This window comes from Mytilus californianus, unplaced genomic scaffold, assembly GCF_021869535.1.
Source record: "Mytilus californianus isolate M0D057914Y unplaced genomic scaffold, xbMytCali1.0.p SCAF_3, whole genome shotgun sequence".
NCBI classification, from domain to species: domain Eukaryota; kingdom Metazoa; phylum Mollusca; class Bivalvia; order Mytilida; family Mytilidae; genus Mytilus; species Mytilus californianus.
The window spans coordinates 99468544-99480806 of NW_026262679.1; the positions used below are offsets into that span (position 1 = coordinate 99468544).

General features: G+C 32.6%; 1 protein-coding gene across 1 annotated transcript in view; it reads right to left on the reverse strand.

Annotated features, from left to right (window-relative positions):
• LOC127735519 (protein mono-ADP-ribosyltransferase PARP14-like) overlaps window positions 1–12263 on the reverse strand; it is a 54390-nt gene that overhangs the window by 38560 nt on the left and 3567 nt on the right. The window contains exons 2-5 of the mRNA XM_052245701.1: window positions 11305–11411; window positions 5313–6300; window positions 3472–3657; window positions 2538–2840 (exon numbers count right to left, since the gene is read on the reverse strand). Of these exons, the coding sequence (XP_052101661.1) occupies window positions 2538–2840; window positions 3472–3657; window positions 5313–6300; window positions 11305–11411 (1584 nt within the window). The remainder of the gene's footprint in view (window positions 1–2537; window positions 2841–3471; window positions 3658–5312; window positions 6301–11304; window positions 11412–12263) is intronic.

A 12263-nucleotide genomic window follows, 5' to 3' on the forward strand; every position in this document is an offset into this window, starting at 1 on the left:
AACATATCTCCAACCTTAATCTATAGTCTTTCTTGTAAAGGACACAAATACCCGACTTTCTAGTACTGGAATTTTGGTTGGTGTGTGGGTAGTGGCAAAGATATCATATTTCAAGGAAAATTTTAGGTTTTAGTTTAAGAATTTGAATAAAAAGAGATGTGGAGTTAAAGTCTGCAAACAGCAACTCAATGCACTGATTTTCCTACCCTTTTTCAAATGGGGCCTGGGCCCCTAGGCAGTTGGGAAAAATGTGTCGTATAACGTATGAATTGGGAAGAAATAAATCATTGTGTTCAACATTTTAAGGATGTACATGTTATTTATTAATTTAAAATTCCAATTTTCTTTCATGTTCTATTTTGAACATATCAACTCAGTCATACAACCCTAAGATTTCTCTCACAGACACTTATATGGCATGGTATAATGTTTTCAGTGCTTAGTTTTGAGCTACAAATGTAGAGTCGACCAATGTCACTGATTAGGGTTGCACTACAAGTGGGATTGACGGTCAGTTTCACTTTGTACAGGAACAGAGTTCATTTCAAGTGAATTATGCTCAGGTGTTTGGGTAAAAAACAATTTGTTTAGTGTTAGTACTTGGGTTTGAGGTGACTGCTTTAGTGCCTTTATCCGCCACAACCACGGCTTCATCCTGTTCTACATCCGTAAAAGTAGAAACATTTTCGTTCAAAATATATCAGTCCCTGTAGTATCTTCAGGACTAATTTTGGACTTTTTAAAGCTAAACAAGTTTTTTACTATCAGTGGCATCTTTGGTTTTTTTTTAATTTGCGAACATAATATTTTGAATAATGAGAGGACATGCATGTTCTCTGTTTGGGCATGCTCAATTCACAGCAAAAAAAAAATAAACCAAACCGGAAAATCTTTGCTCAGTACGACATTACCTTTAATGGCCAGACGTCATCCTAATGCTGAACTAAGCTTATACCCATTGTAAAAACTGGTTTACGGTCAAAATATGATAGTTACCTGTCAGTGTCTATATTCGACACGATTACATCGGGAACAGTACAACAAGCTATATTTTGAACCAAATCATACGAACAATAAAACTATCAATTACCTTTCCACTACAACTTGATTGAATTGGGAATTTTACGGGTTCAATTGGGAAAAATTTAGGTATTTTCTGATTGGGAACGGGGCCCATATTCGGACCTAAAATAAAGGCAGGAAAATCACTGCAATGACACATAATACTAAACATTATATAGATAATCCCTGTTTTTTTGTTTGGGTTTGTGTTGCTTAGTCTTTAGAATATCTTTGTACTTTTTTGCAGACTGTTGATCTTTTTGCCCTTTTTCTTTTATTGTCATTAATTTTTCCGTTTCTCTTCCACTTATGAGTTTTTATTGTCCTTTTGGTTTCTTCTGCTTTTTTTTTTAAAGGTAAACATAAGCCTTCAACAATAGACAAGTAGCTATACAATATGTATTGCCCTATATAAATCACCCTAAGTCAAAAAGTTGTGAAATTTTTAACAGTAATAAGTAAGGTTCTGCACTTTGGGTTAAATGATTGATTATCAAATTTGAAATGATTTGCAATGCATAGTTTTACCATCAGTCTGTGAAAATAGAAAACAAAGTTGCCAAGATTGGCCTGTATGAATAGAGAAAAAAATCAGGGAAAATAGTAAATCTCCCTCTTTAGATTGAGACGAAACAAGTGAAACTGCGAGCTACTGCTCACTGATGATACCCCCACCCAAATATGGATAATTTTAATAGTGTAAAAATATGTAAGTGTTCGGTAAACAGAAAGTTATTGAGTGATGAATCTGAAAACGCATCACACAGTATAGCTGACTTATATAAAGCCTGAAACTAAATTTCAGAAATCCTTGTATTGTAGTTCCTGAGAAAAATTTGACGGAATTTTCAACTTGGCTATCATGTGTAAAGCGATACAAGTGTTCGGTAAACAGGAAGTTGTTGAGTGATGAATCTGAAAACGCATCAAACAGTATAGCTGACTTATATAAAGCCTGAAACCAAATTTCAGAAATCCTTATGATGTAGTTCCTGAGAAAGATGCGAAGAAAAATATTCATGGGACGGATCGACGGACAGACAGGTAAAACAGTGAAGCTGGAGAGAAATTTTAAGTACTAAATGGAAATGAAGCAACTTTTTCAATCTGAAAACGCATCACACGGTATAGCTGACTTATACAAGTGAAACTGCGAGCTACTGCTCACTGATGATACCCCCACCCAAATTTTTATAATTTTAATAATCTAAAAATATGTAAGTGTTCGGTAAACAGGAAGTTGTTGAGTGATGAATCTGAAAAAGCATCACACAGTATAGCTGACTTATATAAATCCTGAAACGAAATTTCAGAAATCCTTATGATGTAGTTCCTGAGAAAGATGCAACGAAAAATATTCATGGGACGGAGGGACGGACTGACGGATGGACGGACAGACAGAGGTAAAACAGTATACCCCCACTTTTTTAAAGCCGGGGTATAATAAAGAGTTTACAGTATTTACATATACATACCACTTTCCTCCTCAAACCAGATCATATACATTTCTTTCTCTTCAATAAATTCCATCTTTACAACTTCCGCATTTGCAACTTTGCGGCTTTCAAAATAGTATCTTATGGTATCTTCAGATGTGGTTGGTTTCATTCCCCTTACTTCTATAACAAACTCAGTAGGCATTTCGCCTTTGTCTTCATTCCCTGAGGCTTGTCCATCTTCCTCTACATCTGGTGTGGGTTGACGTGGTAAAAATATCTCAACATCAATCCTTTTCTTCTCAAACAGTAATGGCATTCGGCTGATAACACGTTCAGCAACTATCAATATTAAAAATGGTTACATTACATATACAACAGTATGAAGGATTAATAAAAATACATGTATTTGAAACAATGTTATTTTTTGAAACTGCCTCTTTGGTCTTGTGGAGTCCTGTCCACAAGTGCAGGAGATTTTGGTTTGATCCTGGGCCAGGTCAAACCAAAGACTAGAAAATAGGTATTTTATGCTTCTCCCCTAAGCATATAACATTTAAGAGTAAGAGCAAAGATTGGTTTGCTTTAAGTCTGAATATTGTGTCCTGGTAGGAAGACCATATGCTGACATTTACATAATGAACTAGCATGTTAAAAATCAGGCTCATCTTATTGTTATTTCAAATACATTTCACTCTCAATATAACAATCATTTCTGATTATACATTGCATATGAAAAATCCAGAGACGTCCTTTTCCCACCTTAAATTCTATTCTTTTAAATGGTTGGATCTCAAAAACAAGATCAATGTTTGTCAATCTTTTTGATAAATACTGTACATTTTCTTTTAAAAAGATTTCATTCATGAAAATGTTATTTTGAATTTAAGCAGTCTTCATCCTTAATTTACATTACCTTAAATATAATTAATTATTTTTTATGAGGTGTCGTTTTTATCACAGAGTTACTAACCATCCTCTTCCTCAAACGTAATAATAGCAGAATGACTGTCTTCATCATAATCAAGATCCTCAATGTCACCACCTCCAGACTTTCTCTTGTTTTCAAAGAAAAATCTGATGGAATCTTCTGAGGAACCAGGAGGTATGTTAGAGACTTTTATCATCTTGATGCTCTGTTGACTCTCCTCAAAAGTATCTGTAAGGATAATTTTACTGTAAGATTTAAGAAATTTGAAAAGACAAAAATGCAAATAATGTCCCCTAATATTTATGTCAACTATAGTATTATCTAAAGGAACAAGAAAAAGTAAGTGACTTCCTTACCCTTTTTGTATTATGTAACATAAAAGAATGTCACCCATGAAATATTGTCCATCGGACAAAATTTCATATAAAATATTGTCAGGGGACACTATTTCATCATGAAATACTGTCCAGGACAATTTTCATTATGAAATAGTGTCCTTGTCCATGAAATTTTGTCACCCTCCTTCTGAACAATATTTCACTATGAAATTCTGTCCAGGACAAACAAGTGAAACTGCGAGCTACTGCTCACTGATAATACCCCCGCACAAATATTTCGGTAAACAGGAAGTTGTTAAGTGATGAATCTGAAAAAGCATCACACGGTATAGCTGACTTATATAAACCCTGAAACCAAATTTCAGAAATCCTTGTATTGTAGTTCCTGAGAAAAATATTCATGGGACGGACGGAATGACGAATGGATGGACTGACGGACAGACAGAGGTTAAAAAGTACACCCCACTTTTTTAAAGCAGGGGTATAAAAAGTGTGTGTATAACCTTAAATTGATGCATAAATTAATTATGCAGGTTTGTTTGTTATTATCAATCAATAAAAACAACTTAATGATATCATTATCCAAATTATTAAATGTTTATAACCTCCCTTTCATGGGACAAAATTTCATGATAATCCATCTATGAAATATTGTCTCAATATACACAATATATAACCTTGGATAACCTCCCTTTAACAAGACAAAATTTCATACTATCCATCTATGAAATATTGTCTGTATGTGGACATTATTTCAATGATGGGGACAAGATTTCATGATACAAAGTCATAAAATATTGTCTTGGGGGACAATATTTTGCTTTACAACTGCACTAGTGATTGTTTTCAAATCATACTTCATTGTCATACAGACAGCAGATAATATACATTGAATTATACTCTCTAATAACAGTTTGGTAACACTGCTCACCTACTAAAAGTTTTAAGTCTGATTTTATTGTTGATATTTTTATTTTAGTAGCAATAACAAACATTCAACCAGAATATTTAATAAATTTTACTAGATTATTGTCAAATGTAAAGAGTAAATAGCTAGTCAAAGAAAAAATGCAAAATTTAAAATTTCATTATTTTCTATGTACAGTTCTTTAGACATTAAACTAAAGCTAAATAATTATCATAATTAGTCTTAGGTTACTCAATTGTAAACGACAACTTTTCAGTATTCAAAACATTGTACAAAATGTTTTATTTTTTGTTTGATGTCACAAGAAAATGAGCACCTTTTGCCCTAATTATGATCTGATTCCAAAATTTTTTACAGAAAAAGGTCAATTTTAGTGAGGCTGATGTGGATAACAGCAAGCAATCTTTTACTCATTTTTTTATCAAAAATACAAAATTCAGTCCTCAATAGAAATCCTTTAATTTGATAATTGCTTTTCAAGTAAAACATATGCTCACAGTTTGCTATGGAGACAAAATGAAAACTATCCTTTAAGTAAACAGAAATTATTTTTTTATAGTGAAATGCACTTCATTGTTTGTGAACATGGCTTTTAATTACATCGAAGTTTCTAATACCTTTTTTCTCCTCTATATTGGTAGATGAAGTCTCCTGAGAACATTCAGTTGCTCTTCCAGATTCCATTGATTCAAAGTCTCTCCCCTCATCTTTGTTAGATCCTACTGATTGAAATGACTGATCAGAGTTATACTCATCATTCTTTTCTGAATTATCTTCTTGTGTATTAACATAAGGTTTATGAATTGGGCTTTTAACATTAGTATGGTCCTGGTCTACTGGTGGCCCACCTGGAGGATAATGTGGAACTTGTCCTCCTAGTCCTGGTTGTGGTATTCCCACGTGACCATGATGTTGATAAGGATCATTTGGTCCCATTGGCATATTTGATGGTCCCATGTGAGGTTGTGGATGCTGTCCACCTTTTGTTTGATATTGATGTCCATCATCATGTTGATGAGGATAATTTGGAAAGACTGGATATCCAGGATAACCTTGATAGTACTGATAATAAGGATAAGGATGAACTGAAGGACCTGGAACATCATCAGGACCTCTCTTCTCATTTGTATTTTGTTCATGAGGTCCATAATATGGATTTGGCCAAGACACAGGAGGCATGTAGGCTCCAGGTACATGTTGATTGTATTCTCCTGGAACTTGTGGATTGTAGAAGCCAGGACCAGGTCCATATGGATATTCTATTTTTGGCATTTTTTCACCAGGTGGTGGTCTATTCATCTCATGCTCAGGTTGTGGTCTTTTCAAATCTTGATGAGACGGTGGTATTTGTAAATCAGGTTGTGATGAGTGTCCTGCATATGGTGGTGGCTGATGCGGATTATTATAAAGATATCCTGGTCCTGGTCCTGGGTATGGTCCATATGGCTGACCTTGGTCACCTTGGGGTTGCTGTTGAAAAGTTGGTCCTGGCACAGGCATATTTTCAACAGGATATATGTCATTATATTTTGGTGGTTGGTTTGTTGCTCCTTCTGGTTGGTTTGTTGCTCCTGCTATGTCAAAAGAGTCCCCTGAACTTTCTTCCTGTTAAATACAGTAATGTTGATATAAATACATTGATTAAATAAATTGTGTAGGTTTTTCATGATCGTACATGTACAGGACTACATGTATGTATATAAAATCTGAAACTAAACAAATGTACAGAAATTATTCAAATGCAGTAAAGATACAAATTCAGTCAGAACTTCCTAGAGAAAGAGAAGCTAGAACAAATAACCAGTGGAAATGAAAGCAACTGTTTGAAAAGGGCATTATTAAGAAGTTTCCAGCTTCAAAATAAACCATCAATAGACATGGAAATAAAATCATGTTGTTGGAGGATATATTGATTAGTCCCTATAATTTTTACTACATTTTTATTGGTAGTAGAATTTAAATTGAAATTTTTAAAAATTACAAATGAAAATTGTTCAGTAAGATAACGGAATTCAATATGTAAGTAGGTTGAACAAACTTTTTTTTTTTTAATCAAGGAAAAATTTCCTTCATCTTTTCATCACTTTTTCAAACTATGAATATGAGATACCATATCAGGGTAACTTGATTAGGGTTTTCTGATAAAAAATTATCATGCAAACTGATACTTTAGGCTGTATTTATTTGATTAATATTAAACATTGTACTTTCGAAATATGTAATAAATTAAAGGAGATTTGTGGTAAACATCAATGAGACAATAACCCAATGACACAGAAAAAAAAAACATCTAAAGTTCAACATGCAGTCTTCAGCAATAGTCAGATTGTTGTCTCATTTGTCATTCAATCCCTGTTTATAGAGGAAATGAATCAAAGATTGTGAAGGATATAGGTTAACAAGACAGCAACCCAATATCACAGAAAATACAAACAACAATGTATTGTAAAATCATTTATACCTGTATATGCCATTCCTGAAAGCAGTTGTGCACCCATAAAATCAGGATTGGTAATGTGCAATTGTACATTAGTATAAACTTTTTTTGTGAAAGCTCAGTTAAAGTTACTTAACACAAAATTTTGATTTGAGTAACATGACGAGCGCAACTAGTGGGACAGGAACTGTATACCTTTCTTAACCCTCTGAGTTGACACATTTTTGGTGATGTTGTTGCTAAATCTTTAGTTTTCTTTAATGTTTTGTGGACTAAGTGTTGCGTGTCTATTCCTCTGGGTTTTTATCCATGATGTTGTCTGTTTTATTTGAAAGCCCCTTTTTACCCCTTTCTAAAACTAGAGAGGTGATCTAGTGGTCACAGATACCACCACCCACAGCAAATTAGAAATCATATTATCCAGAAACCACAAAATTTTGAAGTTTTCCACAACTACAATAATTCTTGAACGGTAAAAGTGAAAATGACAAAAATTGAAATTAACCTGTGTTTAGTGGTCCAAAACATTTCATTAAAATCTTAATTAATTTCAAAAAGGAGTTCTCCAATAATTATCTGGAAAATAAGTGGAAACAATGAAAATCAAAATCAACCTGTTGTTAGTGGTCTAAAACACTCCACTTAAATTTCAATCAATTTCAAATAGGGGTTCTCCATTCATCACACGAAACCAAAATTTTGTATTTTTCCACAATCAAGTTCAATTACTCTTAAACAGTAAAAGTGAAAACGATGGAAATAGAATTTGTAGTTCTAATAAAATGCTCTGCAGAGGGCAGCTTGATACAACAGCAGAGGTCAAATCCTGAACAATTGGGGCAAGTATGTACACTACATTCAAGCTTGATACAGCTCTGAATTTGGATTGTGATTAAATATTTGACACAGCATAGGTTTCTTACAAAGAATGAGTGTGGTCAAAGAACTGAAAATTTTGAAATTGGACTTTTACCTATTATGGTCCAATATCCAAAATCTAAATATACCGTTAGATTCAGCATATCCATCTACACCAAGAATTTAATTAATTTATTTATTAATGGACAATATTAGCTAAAATGGGTTCGCTTCATCAACAAACTGAAAATATATATATAGCATTCTGAAAATTAATTTATACAGAATAACAAACGAATCTACCACGAGGTTTTTCAAAAAATGTACCAAAAAATGAAAAATACAATTTCCAAAATATCATTCCTCTTTAATACAAAGTCTTTAAAAAATCTATAAGATTTACCTTTTTTCAAAATATCTAATAAGGCCAAATAAAATTAATCGATAGATTTTCATACCCGCCCGCCCCTCTGAAATCGTCCCGCCCCGATTTTTTTTTATTTTTTAAAATTTACAATTTCTGGATTTTGTTCATTTCCGTAACGTTATCGGTAACCGCCGATAATTTGGTTTCATTCAAATTACGGTTTTCGTATTTCTTTTGAGTAATATAACCAAAATGATTAAGTTGACATATTCTGCTGCTCAATGATGACAACATTATCTTCTAAGAATATAGATTGATTACTAGAAGGGCATGACATATTCGGGTTACAAGAATGACAAGAGCGGTATGTCACAAATTTCAGTGATTAGAAAACCGTTGATTTTTTTATTTATTCAATTACTTTGTGTCAGGAAATTTGGACTGTGAATGATATCCAAAGCGCAAGAATCGTGGAACACATTGGTACAAGAACATGATTGGAATAAAGTGATAGACGTACATGTATTTACACTTGTATGTAAATCTGTCCGCCATTACTTAAAATCACACAAGTTCCCGTAAAATTTGACCAAAATAATTAAGTCGACATATTCTGCTACTCTATGATGCAAACATTCTCTTCAGAGAATAGAGATTGATTACGGGAACTTCGGGAAGGGCATGCACAATTTTGGTTATGAGTTATAGACAGTGTCTAAGAACGCAAATCGCAGAATGTCACAAATTTCAGTGATTAGATAAACGTGGATTATTCTATTTATACAATGACTTTGTGTCAGGAAATTTGGACTGTGAATGATATTCAAAGCACAAGAATTGTGGAACACATTGGTACAAAAAACAGGACTGGAATAAAGAAATCGACACAAGCACAAACTTGTGCGATTTATGACTCAATGAGTACAAAAAGTCGGCTAACGTATACAACGCATTATAACAAGCCCTTAGATTTACCCCAAGGCTGTCGTTTTTTTTGTTGACAAACAGCAAACACCCACTGTCCCCAGCCCCTCAATAGAGTCATTAAACAAATTCTTCTTTTTAGTTAAGTTCATGTTTTACATTGTAGTTATATTTGCACCTTGCATAAGAATCTTAAAAGCATCAAACTTATTATTTTCAACACAGTTTGAGTTTTCATTTCACTCTGTAATCATAATACTTTTGTTGCATACCAATGCATAAGCTTCATTTTATGGGCACTACAAAAGTTGTTGCATGTCAGTTTTAAAACCTTTTTTATGATGAGTATGACTTGTTATCATATGTGCCCAGTTCTGACAAAAGATGCTGGCATTCACGAAATTTCTATTCTCCCCCCTTAATTTGGAAATATGTCTTGCTCCTGATGCTTTCTGATATTTAAAAGTATGTAGAGTGAGGAGAAAGTGATGTCATGCATCTCAGATACTGCCATCCTTTGACAAAAACATCAATTTCTATTATTTATTGTCCTAATTAATTACTTAATGCAACTCAATGCATATGCTTCATTTTATGGGCATTACAAAATGCCCATAATGCTTAAAAGAAAAATAAATTTGATGTAGGTAGTCTAAAAGAGAACATTTCTCCACGTTTTTTGCTCTTTATTAAAAATAGGTTTCTAAAGCGGCCATTATATGTAGAACAGAGGTTGCCAATTAGAAATATTAATTTAAGAATTTGAAAATAATGTAGAATTCCTTATATATATACATGATATTAGCTTATTAATACCCTTGTATATGAACAACACGTCACAAAAGGGTTAAGAGGAAATAAAAATTCAAAAATAAAATCCTCCCACCTGCCCCATTTTTTTCAAAAATCTGGATGAAAATCTACCATTTAATTTTAGTTGGCCTAATGAGCAGTAAATCTCAAACTATGTTTATAAATAATTTCTTCTCTAAAATTAGATTTGATGTTGTTACTATTTTTAACTATGACTCTACTTACAATTTCTATTAATTGTGCAATACAGCTCTGAATTGGATTGTGATTAAATGTTTGACATAGCATAGTTTCTGACACAGAATGAGTGTGGTCTAAGAACTTAAAAAAATTGAAATTGGACTTTTACCTATTATGGTCCAATATCCAAAATCTAAATACATACTTAGAATCAGCATATCAAAGAACCCCAAGATTTCAATTTTTGATAAATTCAAACAAGTTTAATTTTGGACCCTTTGGACCTCAATGTGGACCAATTTGAAAACGAATCCCAAAATTAAAAATCTAAATACACGTTAGATTTTGCATATCCAAGAACCCCAATAATTCAAATTTTTATGAAATTAAACAAAGTTTAATTCTGAACCCTTTGGACTTCAATGTGGACCAATTCAAAAAACAGGGCCCAAAATCCAACATTTAAATACAGATTCAGCATATGAAAGAACCCCAAAAATTCAAGGCTTTGAATTAAACCACATTGAAATTGGGTCAAGAAATAAGTAATTTAAAAATTATACAAAGTATTAAAAAAGTATTGTTTTTGGCCCCCAAAATCAATCCTAACCTTCCTTTTATGGTATGGCACCTTGTGGTACAATTTCATAGAGATCCATAGACTTATACTCAAGTTATTGTTTGGAAACCAGAAAATCCTAGTTTTTTGGCCCCTCATTTCTAAGCAGTTTGGGCCCTAACCCCCAAAATCAATACCATCCTTCCTTTTGAGGTATGGAACCTTGTAGTACCATTTCATAGAGATCCATACACTTATACACAAGTTATTGTCCTGAAACAAGAAAAATGCTTGTTTTTTACCCCTTTTTGGACCCTAATTCCTAAACAGTTAGTCTAGCGGGGGTGTACAAAAATCTAAAATGAAAATTTTCAAATTAAACTAAAATGACAATGCACTTTTTTCTGCACTTAACCAAGCTTAGTAATTTTTGGCCTAACAATTGTATTAATTGCTGTTTAGAGCTACTACCTGAAACCAGTCATGTGGAATATCACATGGTCTCTGACATTGGTGTATCATAAGATAATAGTCATCTTCAACCTTTAGTCTTTTCTTTTTAACACAGTCCTCAGCATCTGTAAAGAAAAAATGAGGATTGTGAATTATTGATAAAGCAGAGATTTGAAATTTTTACTTTATAAATTATTTATAAAAATTTTAAACTGCAAATTTTTAAAATTATTCCTGTATTAGTGCTTCATATATATGTTTTGGCATTTAGCAAGATACATGTATATGCTAGAGTTAAATGTGGTGCTGTTTTTTATTATTTATTTGCATGCTGCATGCCTTGTTTTATTTGTTATTGCATATGTTTTTATATTCGGTGAAAAGCTCATTAGAGCTTATGTTTGTATGTTTGTCAATATGCCGAATCAAAATAAAGTTTTACTTACTTACTTACTTACTTACTTACATCTTAGGACAAAAATTCAACCTTTACAATGCTTAGAGCAATTAAAATTGTTTAGGATAGTAAAACATTTTGTATAGAATGCCAACCTCATGGCAATAAATATTGCAGGCATCAATTTAAAAATATGTGGCCATTTTTTTTTTCCCTATGCAACATATTTATGAATAAGACACATGCAGTGGTTACATTGCACCATTATTTTAAATACATGCATTAATATTATTAACTTTTATGCCATTTGGTCTCTTGTGGAGAGATGTCTCATTGACAATCATACCACATCTTCTTATTTTATAATTACTCTACAAGAATGAAAATTAGTGTCCATGATGAAAACATATTATAAATACTACACTAACATTGATATCAACATTTTTGTTTTTCTCTGTTTTATGATAAAATCTTTTCATGAATGCCTCTAAATATAATTGTGTCTTCTTCTACCAATGAAGTCAGGAACTGATTAATACACATAAAGAACTACTGCAATATTGCAATGATTTATCATCAC